This window comes from Triticum urartu, chromosome 3A (genome assembly GCF_056163025.1).
Source record: "Triticum urartu cultivar PI428250 chromosome 3A, HENAU_Tu73, whole genome shotgun sequence".
Lineage (NCBI taxonomy): Eukaryota > Viridiplantae > Streptophyta > Magnoliopsida > Poales > Poaceae > Triticum > Triticum urartu.
Window position 1 is genome coordinate 312,392,019 of NC_141875.1, and position 16,532 is coordinate 312,408,550.

General features: G+C 49.0%; 2 protein-coding genes across 2 annotated transcripts in view; one reads left to right on the forward strand and one right to left on the reverse strand.

The window, feature by feature from the left end:
• LOC147979554 (nicotinamide adenine dinucleotide transporter 2, mitochondrial-like) overlaps nt 1–16,532 on the forward strand; it is a 41,296-nt gene that overhangs the window by 16,117 nt on the left and 8,647 nt on the right. Inside the window, exons 4-5 of the mRNA XM_087547004.1 lie at nt 5,327–5,375; nt 14,726–14,838. Coding sequence (XP_087403130.1) covers nt 5,327–5,375; nt 14,726–14,838 — 162 coding nt within the window. The remainder of the gene's footprint in view (nt 1–5,326; nt 5,376–14,725; nt 14,839–16,532) is intronic.
• On the reverse strand, nt 9,380–11,163 carry LOC147979555 (uncharacterized). The gene has a single exon (XM_087547003.1). The coding sequence runs from the start codon at nt 11,116–11,118 to the stop codon at nt 9,526–9,528; it is 1,593 nt and encodes a 530-aa protein (XP_087403129.1). The 5' UTR covers nt 11,119–11,163; the 3' UTR covers nt 9,380–9,525.

Here is a 16,532-nt window from a genome sequence, read left to right on the forward strand (position 1 = left end):
TCTCCTGATTATTCAGCGCTCCGTTTGTTTGGTTGTGTCTGCTATGTTTTGCTTGCCCCTTGTGAATGCACCAAACTGACCGCTCAGTCTGTTGAGTGTGTCTTTCTTGGATATAGTGATAGAGCATAAGGGCTATCGGTGTTGGGATCCTGTCGGTCGCCGGATGCGTATTTCCCGGGATGTGACCTTTGATGAATCTCATCCCTTCTACCCGCGTCCATCCTCCTCGGCTTTTTCTACGGAGGACATCTCTTTTCTTACTTTTCCAGATACACCTCCCTCTGTGCCCAGTATTCCTACTCATCCTGCTGTTGCAGATCCGACGTCGTCCTCTCCTATCGTTTCTTCTACTCACTCGTCGCATGATTCCCCACCTTCATCGCCGATAGCTTCCCCTTCTCCACCTTCATCACCGATACATTCCCCGTCTCCACCTCCAGTGATTCCACCTCTTCCGTCCTTCCCTTTACATTATACTCGCTGTTCACGTGTTGTGAATGAGTCTACCGATGTGCCCTCTACTTCTGGTGTGTCGTCTTCCTCCTCTCATCCGACTTATGGTCTTCGTTCTCGGCCTTGTCCGCCCCCTGGCCGATATTCTCCTTCTCGTTATGGTCTTTCGGCCGTTCTTGAGCCGACTTCTTATCGAGATGCTATTGTTCATCCTGAATGACAGTTCGCAATGGCAGAGGAGATTGTTGCCCTTGAGCGCAACGACACGTGGGACCTGGTTTCTCTTCCCCCCGTGTTCGTCCCATCACTTGTAAGTGGGTCTATAAGATTAAGACTCACTCTGATGGTTCTCTTGAGCGTTATAAAGCTCGTCTTGTGGCTCGTGGCTTTCAGCAGGAGCATGGTCGTGATTACGATGAGACTTTTGCTCCTGTGGCCCATATGACCACTGTCCGCACACTTCTCGCCGTGGCCTTTGTTCGCCACTGGTCTGTGTCTGAGCTTGATGTTAAGAATGCCTTTCTTAATGGTGAGTTGCGTGAGGAAGTTTATATGCAGCCACCACCTGGGTATTCAGTTCCTGATGGCATGGTTTGCCGTCTTCGTCGCTCTTTATATGGCCTTAAGCAAGCCCCCCGCGCTTGGTTTGAGCGTTTTGCCTCTGTGGTCACTGCAGCTGGGTTTTCGCCCAGTGCTCATGATCCAGCGTTGTTTGTCCACCTTTCTGCTCGTGGTCGCACTCTTCTTCTTCTATATGTTGATGACATGATCATCACTGGCGATGATTCCGAGTACATTGCCTTTGTCAAGGCCCGTCTCAGTGAGCAGTTTCTTATGTTTGATCTTGGTCCCCTTCGTTACTTTCTTGGGATTGAGGTTTCCTCCTTTGATGCCTTTTTTATTTCCCAAGAAAAGTATATCCAGGATCTTCTTGCTCGTGCGGCTCTTAGTGACGAGCGCACTGCTGAGACTCCTATGGAGCCCAATGTTAACCTTCGTGTTTCTTATGGTGAGCTCTTGTCTGATCCGACGCGTTATCGTCATCTTGTTGGGAGTCTTGTCTATCTTGCTGTCACTCGTCTGAATATCTCCTATCCTGTCCATATTCTGAGCCAGTTTGTTTCCGCTCCCACTTCAGTTCACTATAGTCACCTTCTTCGTGGTCTACGATATCTTCGTGGCACGATCTCTCATCGTCTCTTTTTTTCCTCGTTCCAGCTTGTTACAGCTCCAGGCTTATTCAGATGCTACGTGGGCCAGTGATCCTTCGGATTGCCGTTCACTTTCTGCTTACTGTGTTTTTCTTGGTGGTTCTCTCATTGCCTGGAAGACGAAGAAACAGACTGCAGTTTCTCGTTCGAGTGCAGAGGCCGAGTTGAGAGCTATGGCTCTTCTGACGGCAGAGGTGACTTGGTTACGATGGCTACTGGAGGATTTTGGTGTTTCTGTGACTACACCTACCACCCTCTTGTCCGACAGTACATGTGCTATCAGTATTGCGCGGGACCTTGTGAAGCATGAGCTTACCAAGCATATTGGTGTTGATGCTTATTATGTGTGCGCTGCTGTGTAGGATCATGTTGTTGCTCTTCAGTATGTGCCTTCCGAGTTACAACTAGCGGACTTCTTCACGAAGGCACAGACTAGAGCACAACATAGATTTCACCTCTCCAAACTCAGTGTTGTCGAGTCACCATGAGTTTGAGGGGGGGGGGGGAGGGTGTTAGAGTTATATTGATGATGGCCTTTGGCCTTTTGTATTCTTGCCTTTTGGCATCCTCATGTACATCATATATATGGTGGTTTTGGCCTCCTAGTAATACAAGTTGCATATTTCCTGACAAGCACAACTCCTGTTTCGACGCGGTGCAAGTCGTCCGCTCCGCCCCTCCATGGGGCGGCCGGGTGGTGTTCTAGGAGTTAGGATCGTGCGGTCAATAGAACATTGTCCTTCTCCTAGACAAGCAACTTGGCCTTGAAGTCCAACAGGTCTCCTTTCAGGTTGGCCACATGTGCGAGTCCCTAGCAGTACCATCTGCACACAATGATCAGGTTAGTACCTAACTTGTTGAATCTACTTAATATAATTGCATTGTTTTTACCTTCAGATTATTCGCAGGTCAGGATGCCTGGAGAATAAGAAGCAACAGCTCGGCACAGGAGTCCAACCATGTTCCGTACACATTGGTGGAGAGCCTCGCAGATAGCTCCTGGACATGGATATCGTCCTGCATCTTATCTCGATGGTTCTCTTGAGCGCTACAAGGCTCGTCTTGTGGCTGGTGGCTTTGAGCAGGAGCACGATCATGGCTAAGACAAGATATTTGCTCATGTGGCCCACATGACCACTGTTCGCACCCTTCTTGCCATAACTTATGTTCACCATTGGTGTATCTCTTCGCTTGATGTCAAGAATGCCTTCTCAATGGTGAGTTCCGTGAGCATATCTACATGCCGGCCACCACTTGGGCACTCTGTTATTAACGGCATGGCATGCCATCTTTGTCGCTCTCTAAATGGCTTTAAGCAAGCGCCTTGTGCCTGGTTTGAGTGCTTGGCCTCACTGGTCAATGCTATTATTTTCTGGCCAGTGATGATCATGATCCTGTGCTCTTTGTCCACTATTTGTCACGTGGTTGAACTCTTCTCTATACTGATGACATGATCATCACTGGTGATGACCCCGAGTACATTATCTTTGTGAAGGCTTGTCTTAGAGCACATTTTCTAATCTTGGTCCTCTTACTTCCTTGGGATTTAGATTTCTTCTACCTCAGACGGCCTCTTTTTCTCTATTAAGAAGTATTGAGGATCTTTTTGCTCGTCCTGCTCTTCCTGGTGAGAGCACTGTTGACCTTTATGGATCTCAGAGTCCACGTCTGAGCTTCTAATGACGAGCCTCTATCTGATCTGATGCGTTATCATCATCTTGTTAGGAGTCTTGTCTATATAGCTCACTGGCCCAGTTTTCCCCTATCATGTTCACATTTTAAGTCAGTTTGTCTCTGCTCCTAGTCGGTTCACTACTGTCACCTTCTTTCTGTTCTATAATGTCTTCAATCTGTCGCTGTCTATTCATTCCATGTTCCGGTTCGTTACAAAATTTGGCCTATTTGGATGCTACCTGGGGCCGTAATCCTTCGAATTGTTTTCCCCCTTTTTGCTTATTGTGTTTTTGTGGAAGACAAGGAAACAAACTACAGTTTCCCGTTCATGTACAGAGGTTGAGTTGCGGGCTATGGCTCTTTCGACAACAAAGGTGACTTGGCTAGGGTGATTTTGTTTGACGATTTTGGTGTTCCTGTCACTACGCCAACAGTGTAATATCCCGGTTGTATGAGGGATTTTCTCCATATGATCATATATTCCTGGGAGTATATATATGTAGGATATATAGGAAAATGATTATATACTCTTGGGAGTATGTACTCCCTCTCTTCATATACCTCATAGATGATACCACTATACCTTATTATTATTTTTAATATTCCTTATTAATGATTACTAGATACCTCAAAGTTAGTTTTGTGATTTTTTTTCATTTGGGTGCATGTATATTATTTATATGCACAAACTGCTTTTTTGTACGTACAAATGGTATATTACGCAAACTAGAAGAACACCCGTGCGTTGCAACGGGGTCAATTAACTTAAAGAGTTCAATATTAATATTCTTATACATATCAAGTTACATTGGCGACCTTTTTTACCATCAAATACTCACACACACACTCTCTCACTCCCTCTTCCTCACTCTCTCTCCCCCTCTCCCTCCCTCTCTCTCTCTCTCTAACACACACACACACATATCCAGCTTATTGGGTACGGGACCATAATCCATCTATTTCACACACACACGCTAGTGCATAACAATATGGATTATGTGTATTATATTTGCCACCACAACTGAGGGAATTAATTTCATGTAAATCGGCCAGCCACAGCTCCAAGAATACGCGAAGGAGGTGGCCCGGGTCGGGGTCGGCGCCGTCCGGCGCGGGCCACGGGCCCGCTTCCAAGTGCGTCTGCACGCCGGCCACTCACGCCGGGTCCTTCAAGTGCCGCACCAACTCCCAGGGCCACGGCCAGGGAAGGAGGGCGGCTTCCCTGGCCGTGGCCCTGGGAGTTATTTAGTAATGTAGAATCAATCACGAACAACCTCACGGCCAGGGAAGTGGAGGGAGGGGACAACCTCACGAACAACCTCACAACCGCACCAACCACCGCATCAATTTAGATTTTATTTTTAGAGATTGTTCGTGATTGATTCTACATTACTAAATAACTTGTGCTAGTATGGAAAGTTCTGATCTACTGAGATTTCTTTCGTTGTGTTAGAGAGTGACACGAAAATAAACCAATGAGGTGGAGGGAGGGGACAAAAAAAAACCAGCGAAGGTGGGAGGAGGTATCAAAAAAACCATGGAAGGTGGGACAAAAATAAACCGTACGAGGTTACCAACTGCTCCATTAGGAGTAGAGACTATGGGCCTAGATTTTGTTTATAAAATTTGTATCAAGGTATCTTAGAATAATTAATAAGGTATATTGAGAATGAAAAAGAGGTATAAAACATTTGATTATGAGGTATATTGAACGTGTGAGTACATACTCCTAGGAGTACAGAAAATTAGTATATGTACTCCTGGGAGTATGTACTCCCGCTCTTCATATACCATATAGATAATACCACTATACCTTATTATTATTTCTAATATACCTTATTAATGATTACTATATACCTCAATTCAAGGCTTGAATGGTCGAGTAATCATGAATCTGCGAGATGGAAAACTCACATAATCTTTTGTCCGTAGTTCACTTTTTTGCTATACTTTCATCAACCTTCAATGTCTTTTCTGTTTTTCTGCAGGTTACATTTTCAGTTTATAATTACGTGAGGGGTCTTCTTCGATCTCAAGGTTATCCAACCGTACTTTACGCATCGGTCTTATTATGTGTGTAACATGTTACTAGTAGTGGACAGAACTGTCATTTTTGTAGGTGGATAGTTGTGATTGAGTGGCATTATGTTTATTTTGTACATCTACAATTTTATTTTCAGTTATTGAAGCATTCAAAAGAACATCACCATCTTGATATGCTTTTGTTTTTTTATTTGTAGCACTAAACCATGTTTAATTGGCAATGTCAATGAAAATCTGATATCTGTTTGTTCATGAAATCTCCTTTGTGATACCATCAAAGTGCTTCAGCTAGGAAAAATATGTTTTTTTATAAGAGTAAGGTCATGCTATCTTTCATATTTAATTCGTGACTTTTTGAGTGAAGGCGTATTCATTTCTAGAGTCCGATGCTTCTTTACAAGAATATATTTCAGCGTTATGTGATTAACTGTAATGGGCATGGCAATTTATTTCATGTAGCTTGAATGTGGTTGGCCTTGTTACCCCTGAGACCCCATATGGCCTTCCCCATTTGAAGCTTAGCTTTCCTTCTTCTGGATTGAGTTTCTTCTTGAGCACAAGGTCGCCCACTGTGCTTGTTCTCTATTGTGACTTTGTGCGTTTCTTCTTGAGCACAAGGTCGGTCACTGTGCTCCACGTTCTCCACTGTGACTTTGTGCTTGTCGTTGTCTAGGATGTTGGCAATGCGTATTGATTTGAGCTTCAACTCTTCTATTGTGACAGTCTCTTCCCCGAATAACAGTTTGAATGGGGTGAAGCCTATTGGTCAAGTCTCCATAGTCTTGGTGGATTGTAGTAACTTTTGTAGCTCTTCTACTCATCGTCTCTTCTCTAAATCATCAAGACATGTTTTCAATCCTGTCAAAATGGTTATTTTTGCCCTTTCCACAAGGCCATTTGCTATTGGATTGCCCATTAATGCAGAGCATAGCTTGATGCCTGGGTTCTCACAAATGTTTCGAATGTCCTGCAGTCAAGTTGTCTAGCATTGTCTACTATGATGTCGCTTGGGACTTCAGATCTGCAAATGATGAACTTCGAGACAAATTGCTGGACAACGACTATTGCTTTCTTAACTAGAGGCACAACTACGTATTTCGCCTCTCTGGGGGCTATGCTCAGTCGTCCGATTAGATCTTTTTCACATCTTGTGATGGGCCAAGTTGGCGGAATCGGTTGTAACTCATGAGCTGTTTTGTTTGCATCTCATGCCATCCATTGGCATGTAGACATCTCTTGACAAATTCCTGGGCGCCTGACAAGGTTGTCCGCCAATAGAATGGTGGCATGCCTTGGCACCAAGTGACCCATAGAGGCCTTCTTGAATGTCCTTTTATGAGTTCTTCACCTTCCGCTTTTGGCTTCACTTCCTCCCAAGTATTTTCATATTTTTTGAGTGCCAATCTTCTTGCTTAGTTGTAAGCAAATTGATTTTTAGAATTCCTTTTGTTGAAGGGTTGTGGACCTCCTCATAAAATGCACCTTCTGGGATGTTGGTTCTAGATCTTGCTTGCAAGTGAGCATATTCGCATCAAGTTATTGATGTCGTAGAATGTTTCATACAGTTATTCTTCGAAGTGTTTGTGCATTCCCCTTGATAAAGCTAGGTACCATTTCATTTTTTTGGATTCTTTGTTTGATAGTTCTTGTTTCTGCGGTTGGTGATGAGTTGAGTCAGTTTTGACCAACGCTATGTTGCTCATGCTGCTTTTAATTTGCTCAGGCCCAACAATAGTGCATAGTTTTTATGCCGTCCTCATATCGTCACCGTATCGACGATATAAAGTTGTGGCACCCCTTCAGTCCAAAGCCGTCGGTCTCACAATATGTAGGTGTTGTAGCCAATGTTTGGTTTGGAGGTTGTAGGGTGGGGCACTCGCAGGACGCAAGGATCGTCGCCGTTTAGGCGCCTTGATAAAACGGCGCCTTGATCAGTAGAGGGGTGACAAGGATCCTGGGAATGGATACGTTGGCCATAGGTGCTAGGAAGTCGACGGCGGAGACCTCATGGGCTCGGTAAGCTTCGGAGGAGAAGGAAACATAACAGACGTTGTTCGGCGCAACCCAATAGAGCTAGCTCGAGACTGGTCCGACTCTAGCCATGTAACCCTGATTTGACCAAGTATATATAGTAAGGCAAGTCATTTTCCCACCCATCTCTTTTCTTTTACTTGTCCGGCGCCAGGCTGAGAGACTTGTAACCCAAGAGATATAGATCTCCTCGGCGATCTTCTCGATCCATGGCGTGCACCACATCAATACAAACATCAGAGGCAGGAGTAGGGCCTTAATTCCTCCCGGAGGGCCTGAACCTGGGTAAATCCTTCACCCTGTGCCTCATCATCTCGATTCGCTGTGTGCTTGCCCTATCGAACAAAATGTCGTCCCTTGACGGCGTTGCCTGTACTACCGACATTTGGCGCACCAAGTAGGGGCAAAGTATGCAAATCTAACTTACCAAATCGAGATGGCCTCCGCAACCATGATCTGCGGTTCTGTGATGAACCAAGATCTTACCCTTCGCATCCTCTACTTCGTCTCAAAGAAGGCAGAGGCCTGGATCCTTCCCACCCCTTTCCGTAAGGGGTAGGCCTTTAGCTTCGAGGGCGTGGACTTCGTTACCGGGGTCCTTGGGTCGTGCTCTGTAGTCTCCACTCGGCCGCCTTGCTTGCCCCTTGAGAATCTGTGCCAAAGAAGGCCCTGGGCTGACCATGGGCTAGCGTGAGAAGTCTTCATGACGGGCTTGATCCTCGGCGCTGTCGGAAGTCATGACGTCCTGTCAACCCTCATAACGGAGCAAAGCCCTGCGGGCGCACAGCTCAAGGAATGCGCCTCCACCTCTCCGTCGAGCAGTAGGAACTCAAGCGCCAGAAGGACAAGTTCACCGCTCGACGCCTCAAACGCCTCTAAGAGCTACGTGACCACACTCTTCAGGTCAACAACTAGTTCGGTCTCCTGAAGAAGAGGAGTCCTCGTCTTCCTCTCCGGTCTGGAACCTCGTCATGGTTACGATAGCGGCCAACGCAATTGAGATCCTGGAAGGAGTCCTAGGACATGAGAAGTTGCATTAGATCCGGGTCTAGTTTGAGGAAGCCGCCGCCTTGCAGGCGGTGATCTCCGTGGGGCGGGCTCGATTGGTAATGTCCAATACCAAGAGCTCAAGGGGCCCTTAAGCTTTCGGCTCTTTGGCCCATCATCCCGGAGCCTCGGTGAGGTCCAGATTCAACCATTTCAAGGACTCACCAAGGCATGCCTTGCCGTCATCACGCTACCCTGAGATCGGAAGTTGGACAAGCTGGACAAGCGACTGACCTTTGGTCCGGCAGCTTCACCGTGGAGTACATGGTGCATGGGGGAGCGGACAACGAAAACGCTGCCATGGCAAGGGAAAATGCTGCCACGACTGCAAATCTGGCTTCAGCCGAAAGCCCTGCAATGGCAGTAACTCCCACTGGAGTGACTACATCGAGGACGCGGTATGTCTGACCATGAGTGCAAGTATAGTGCATGCTGTCGGTCATGGGATGGCGCGGTCCAGTAGGAGAGCATGCAATCCTGCAAGAATAAAAGGGAGAAACGCAGCATTACGTACGCTACACAAAAACTCTTGTGTCTCCTCTGTTCTTCGTTTTTGACTGAGAGAGAGAGGAAGTTTTTCAAAGTGTTGACATCATGGAGAGCTTGGTTTGCTTCCTCCACACGGTCAGCCTCTTATTGGCGATGCTGTTAGGGGCTAGGGTTCTGCCCGGTCTTGGCCGTAGGTAGTAGGGGAAGGATGGAGGGAGACGTGGCGAGGATCGGGCGCGCCGGCGGCAGGGCGCCGTCGCGGCTAGGAGAAGGGCGGCGGCTAGGGCTGTTGGCGGCTAGGGTTCCGGCTCCTCAGGGAGCCGGGCAATAGGAGATAATATTCTTCTTATTGCTTGCCTTCAAAAAGAGTCTTACAACCTATATTTATATCCTAGATAACTTGTAGAAGAATCAACCTAAGATAACTTGCCTAAGATAACTTGCCTAATCTGAAAATAAAAACTAAGATAACTTGCGGGCCTAAGCCGGCCGGCCATAACACTTCTCCCCGCCTGCGCAAACAGCTCGTCCTCGAGCTGTAAGGTGGGGAAGCGCTTGCTTGAACTCTTCGAGGTAATCAACCAGCGTCAAACACCTTCTCGACATCTAGGGCGGCCAGGTCAGCGGCGACGGCGTCCTCCGGAATGTAGTCTGCCACCTCCAGGTAGAAGAGTCGCGGGCAGGCGTGGCCGGGCTTGTAGGGTTCGTCGCAGTTGAAGCACAACCCTTGGCGGCGACGCTCGAGTATCTCAGCTGGGGTGAGTCGGCGGAACGGGCGCCCCGCGGTCGCGGCGAGGGGTGCCGCAGAAGCCTGCACAGGCCGACCCTGCGCGGAATCCGGTCCGGGTAGCGACCTAGCAGTCTGGGACGGTGATTCCTGCTGGATGGCCATCGCGCGGCGCTCGAACGCGCGGGCGTAATACATGGCCGACTGGAGATCCTGGGGTCCCCGAAGCTCCACGTCCACGCGGATATGGTCCGGTAGACCGCCCACAAATAACTCGGCGCGCTGAGTGGCGGAGACGCCCGACGCGTGGCACGCCAGGGCCTGGAAGCGGTCGGCGTAGTCCTGCACCGTGGATGTGAAAGGTAAGCGGCCGAGGGCCTCCAGTCGGCTCCCGCGGATAGGAGGCCCGAACCGGAGGAGACAGAGCTCCCGGAAGCGCTCCCATGGTGGCATGCTGCCCTCGTCTTGCTCGAGGGCGTAGTACCAGGTCTGCGCTGCGCCCCGAAGATGATAGGACGCGAGCCAGGTGCGATCCGAAGCGAGCGTCCGCTGCCCTCGAAAGAACTGCTCGCACTGGTTGAGCCAGTTGAGGGGGTCCTCCGTGCCCTCGTAGGTGGCGAAGTCCAGTTTGGCGAAGCGAGGGGGTGTCGGCCCGCCGTGCCCGGGGGCGGCCGTAGTCGCCGCCGGCGCGTATGCTGGGTCGGGAAGCGCTGGGGCGTAGTTTGCCGAGCTGGAGGGGTGATCAAACCGCAGAGAGGGCGTCGGGTGTTCCGGCGCCGTGGAGTAGACCGGGCCCGGAGACGAGCCGGTCGCCCAAGCGGGGATCGGCGATGGTGACGGTGGAAACTGCACCGGGTGCAGGGGCCGACCCGTAGCCCTAGGCGCGGGTGGTGGTACTGTTGATGGCGGCGGCGCCTGGTGGAGCTGCTGCACCGGCGCCTGCGGCATGGGGGCCGGCGGTGACGCTGGAAGAAGCTGCTGGGTCTGGCCCTGCTCCGAGGCGCCGGTGCCCAGGTTAGGGCTGGGCGGGGCCGGTGGAGGACCCTGCTCCGAGGCCGCTGGAAGGTAGGGCGCGACGGAGGACGGCGCGGCCGGCGTGGTCCAGGTGGGCCACTGCGGTCCCGTGGTGGCGAGAAGTGGCGGGGCTGCCGGCGCGATCTGCGGCGGCCACTGCGCCCAAGGCGGCGGTGCGGCCGCTGGGGCGGGGAGCGCCGGGTAGCCTTCGGTGATGGCCCCCGGTGCCGAGTACCACGGAAGCGCCTGCTGTCCCGCGGTCATGGCTGGATGGTGTCCGGTGATGGCCCCCGGTGCCGAGTACCACGGAAGCGCCTGCTGACCCGCGGCCATGGCTGGATGGAGTGGTGGGGGCGGCCCGTACGGACCTGCCAGGTAGAGGCGGATCCCTTGAACCGCGGTGACGAGGTCGTTGAGGACGCCTGCCATGGCCTCCGGCGTGAACTGTTGCGGCTGCGGGGGAGGTGATGGCGGCGGCGAGTGTTGGACGGGGGCCGGTGGCTGCCCTTGGCCCGGCGTGGTGCCGGGTGCCGTTAGGACCGGCGCTGAGAGCGACGCAGTGGTGCCCGCCGAGAGCGAGGCCGTGACGCCCGGCGCAGAGGTGGCGGTGGTGGAGGAGTTGGCGGGCACGGTGGTGGTGGCGGTGGAATTGGCGGAGACATGGTCGAAACCCGGTTACCTGATACCAAGGTGTTAGGGGCTAGGGTTCTGCCCGGTCTTGGCCGTAGGCAGTAGGGGAAGGATGGAGGGAGACGTGGCGAGGATCGGGCGCGCCGGCGGCAGGGCGCCGTCGCGGCTAGGAGAAGGGCGGCGACTAGGGCTGTTGGCGGCTAGGGTTCAGGCTCCTCAGGGAGCCGGGCAATAGGAGATAATATTCTTCTTATTGCTTGCCTTCAAAAAGAGTCTTACAACCTATATTTATATCCTAGATAACTTGTAGAAGAATCAACCTAAGATAACTTGCCTAAGATAACTTGCCTAATCTGAAAATAAAAACTAAGATAACTTGCGGGCCTAAGCCGGCCGGCCATAACAGATGCACTATGCGCTCTTCTTGTAGGCGACACTTCATGTTGACGACGTCGATATTCTTCTTGGCGAAGTTGTGGTGCCCAATCCTCTTAGACGCGTTTTTCATGAGCTTCTTGTTCACGGCGTTCACAGTGGAGTATGGGGTTTCGAAGTCCATTGCCCCTATGAAGAGGTGGCGCTTGGTCTTCATGGTGGGATGTCGTCGAGCCCGGTGTGAATAGCGCTGGAAGGTATCTCGAAAGCATGGGTACTTGATCGCCATCTTGAAGAAGGCGAATATCATGAAGACTTGTGGTTGTTGAACATGACTTGGATGCTCTCCATTTGCCCTTTCATTGTGGCGTCGAGGTAGTCCTTGTTGCGAGCTTCGAATTTGCGCATCTCTGCACGGAAGTCGGTGGCGAGGTTGTTGATGCACTCATGCAAGATGGCATTCACATCATTCATAGCTTGTTTTAAGCTGAAGTGGTGCGTCTTGGTGACATAGTCGTTCGCATCCTCTTGGTTGCCGTAGACCGGGCGAGATGTACCGTCCCTATCCGTAATGACACTCAACAAGGTGTAAGTAGAGATGGAAAAGAACAATACCAAATTTACCTCTTTTTGATGTTGGTGAAGGATCAAGCGATCTCACAGCTGACAATGTGAAATGAGTGCACTTGGTGATGAATCTTGTCCAACCTCACACCTACACACAAAGGCATGACTTAGTGGAGCTCAGTAGGGGTTAGTGGCATGACTCAAGCAGTTTGGAGTTCAAGATGTTGTAGAAGTTGGAAGCGAACCGCAATGAACTCAAAATGCTATGCAAGTGATTACAAATGTAAGATAGAGGTATTTTTGGGATTTGGAGACCTTGTATTCATCTGCGAATTCCGTCAGTACCAGGAAACTGACCACAGAAAGGGCTTCGTGTCCATATGCTAGCCTGACTTGGGATTTTGAATTCCGTCAGTACCGGCAAACTAGCCACGGAAAGGGCTTCATGTCCATTTGCTGGGCCCTTGACTAAAGGTTGACTTTCGGGGCCCTCTGGTCCTCAGAACTAGATCCCGGTCAGCTCCGGGCGCCTCGTCATTCTCTTGGCTCCACTTGGGGGCACCTTCCGCGATCCTTTCCTCTAGGGCCTGTCGGACCTAGCTTGGCTGGTGTGGATCCTGGTGGGGCCTGGACATTCAAATTGTTGGATAAAAGCCAAGAGTGAGAAGCCACAAATGATGATTGCATCAACTGGAGGTGGACATGGTTCCATTATAGCACAACAATCTAACTCCTTCTCATTGTTTTCAAGGCGTCCCTAAGGCGTCAGGGTGCCCTCCAATCTCAAGGCGCCGAGCTTGCCTTTGACAGCCACAGAAGGTGTCCGCTTTGGAGCTTGAGGAGTCGGTTAGATCTGCGCCGCCGGCAACAAGGTATGGATGGATTCCGTCCTCTCTTCTTTCCCCTCGTCTAACTTTTCCCCGCCCTCCTCTGCTCTCCTTTCTAGGCGGCCGTCGGCGACCAGATCCGCCAGCTTCCTCTCCGGTTGCTGCTCCCCATCTGGCCCCTCTCCCATCCTCTCTCTTCTTCCCCCCCCCCCCCCCCCCCCCCCGCGCGCGCTTTTCAGGCCCCTCCCTCGATGCTGCGGCCCCAGCGCCTCGCCTTAGCACATTGCTCCTTGTTGTATTAACTACAGGTAAGCTCAGAGCCATACAATAAAATAGCAGAACCTGGCTAATCATAGCAAACATTCTTCACAGCAACATGTTCCACAGGACAACACCATGTTATTGCAACAATCTTAAATGCACCTAACTTCATCAGACCTAACAGCGATTGAATTTCACATGAAATAGGGGTTCTTTGACATTCATATAGGACATCTCCAAATGAGGGAGTAGTTTGGGTGATGCCCATGCAGATGAAAGGAAGATACTGCGAGTTGAAGTTGAATTGATTTTGTACTGTGGAATGGAAGAAAATTTTATCTGTACACAGTTATACTGTATTAGGATTCGCCTTTCTCTCTTTCTTCCCACTTGGACTTTTAGATTGAACACCTGAAATACATTCAATCTGCAAGAAAGATGTTCCATCTTTTTTACTGAGCTGATAAATTATCAGGTCAAATGTATATCTTAATCCTGGTTAGCAACATTAAAAGATTGTCACTACCAGGTGCCAAGTTGTACTTTGGTTTTTGCTACTAGTGGCCTTGATAATTTTAAAGTATTTGGTTCCTTGTCCTTACATGAAGTTCGTAATGTCTTTCTGATTCAGTGCCTTTTGCATGCAAAATGTGTTTATTTAACCATTCGGTTATGGAGACCTATTTATTATCCTCTGCTACAAGAGCCAAAATGGTTTTACCTTTTTTTCACTTGCACCATGCACCACACTTACCAGTTTTAACACATCTATTCACCATTTTTTTCTTAACAATTTACTTAGAAAAAGCACAAGCTGGTATAATCACACATATCACTAGCAATCAAGCTCAAGCACACATATATCACTACAGCTATCACCTAGCTAGCTGAAGCAATTTAACAACATTTGAACATGCATGTTCAGTCGGTTGAGACAATTTGATTCATTCAAGCCAGGGGCAAAAATTAGGCATTTCATAGGTGCTATTTCTCCTCCCAACATGTGGAGTTAATTTAGTGACTGTTTTCTAGCAAATTCTGGTATTTTTGTAATGGTACTTGGCAAATTGTGTTTTTCAGAGTGTCTGGGCAATTGATGTAACATCACATTGTCGAGGAGAAAATTTGGCATAAATATTACCCACGTGGTGTTTTTTTTTGTCTGCAGATGTATTTTTGTTATGATAAATTAACGGTAGTTTTTTTTAACCCATAGTAGTGGATTTTGTTAAACAAGAATTTAATTTGTACTGATTGTTGACAGCATACCATGTTAAATATTAAACATTAGCCATGTTCTATTTTTGTTGATGCAGATAATAGAACAACGTACATACTCTGGTGTCAGCTCCTGACTATTCTTGTTCATTTTGCAGATGCTAAAAATGGCGAACTGTCCATACAGGAAAATATTTTAGCTGCTTCCTGTGCAGGGATTGCAACAGCTGTTGCAACTAATCCATTATGGGTTGTGAAGACTAGACTACAAGTATGTATACTACATTGTTATGCTTGTCTTTATTTCAGAAGGCCCAATTTATTTTTGTAACAGAGGCACATATCGATTCTGTAGATTTATGGTGTTGCAAATTGCCTCCAAACTTGTGTCTTGTATATTCCCACCTTTTGGGTTTAGAAGGTCTCTTACCAAAATCAGATATGTTGCTAATGCAAATTCCATTACCCTTGCCATCCTGTCCCCACATTACTCGCTAGACCATTTACTCATTGGTTGATGTGCAGAGTTTAATACGAGCACTAACTATGCTATGAGTAGTGCTACATGTCCGATGATTTCTCATTGGATCTTTGTCCGACGGTAGCCAATCACCAAGGGATCACATCGCTACTTGAAAAACAAGCATAGGATCACGTTGCTGTACACAGATCAGATGTAAATCATCATATGCAAAACAATTCCTTTGTGCTATTGGCTGTGCATGGGCAGAGTTAAAGGGGGGAAATTAGGTGGGAGATTATAGCGAGCATTTTAGGATGTGGTTAATAAAAAAGATTGAAATGTTAATGACTGTCTTGGTATGGGTTTTCTTTGTGAGGGGCCTTGTAAACCCAAAAGGATGGAGTATGATATCATTAAGATCATGCAAGACTGATTGTATACCTTGGTTTGCATTAGTTTTCTTTACGCTGTGTTTGCGTGTGAACAATCGAATCAAAGCCGGATGGATGAAGTGGCGCCAAGCTTCTAGCCTTCTCTGTGATAAGAGAGTGCCACAAAAGCTGAAAGGCAAGTTCTACAGGACGGCGGTTCGACCTGCAATGCTGTATGAAGCTGAGTGTTGGCCGACTAAAAGGCGACATGTTCAACAGTTAGGTGTCGCGGAGATGCGTATGTTGAGATGGATGTGTGGCCACACGAGGAAGGATCGAGTCCGGAATGATGATATACGAGATAGAGTTGGGGTAGCACCAATTGAAGAGAAGCTTGTCCAACATCATCTGAGATGGTTTGGGCATATTCAGCGCAGGCCTCAGAAGTTCCAGTGCATAGCGGACGGCTAAAGTGTGAGGAGAATGTCAAGAGAGGTCGGGGTACACCGAATTTGACATGGGAGGAGTCCGTTAAGATAGACCTGAAGGATTGGAGTATCACCAAAGAACAAGCTATGGACAGGGGTGCGTGGAAGCTTGCTATCCATGTGTCAGAGCCATGAGTTGGTCGCAAGATCTTATGGGTTTTTTTTCGAGAAAACGCAAAGGACTCTTTGCGTTTCATTTCATTGAAAAGATGAGAAGATACAATCCTCCTAGGAGGTGGTGGCTACATGGATTGGCAACCTATCAGTGGACATCCCAGTTGGTGGGGAGGACTACCCTGAGACCCAAAGCGCCAGCTTGTGCCCAACATTTGGCTTCGGCCTTAATCCTATCTACGAGTGCGGTAACCGAGGGGCGCACATTGTCGAAGACGCACTCGTTGCGTTGTTTCCAAATCATCCAAGGGACGAGCATGGTGATAGATTGCAGGCCTTTCGTAGCACATGTGGGGTCTGCCCTTTCGTTCGTTGCCACCAGTCCGTGAGGGTGGGCTCATTGCTTGGCGGTTGGGAAGGTATCCTCGCCCAAGCCAGCACGTCGTGCCAGACCTGCCGCGTAAACGGGCATTCCAGGAGCAGGTGCCACATTGACTCTGGGGCTTGATCACAGAGGAGGCATCGTGGA

Bases quoted from the DNA above. Each gene is read 5' to 3' on its own strand.
- LOC147979555 (XM_087547003.1), bottom strand. From the start codon at position 11,118: ATGGCAGGCGTCCTCAACGACCTCGTCACCGCGGTTCAAGGGATCCGC.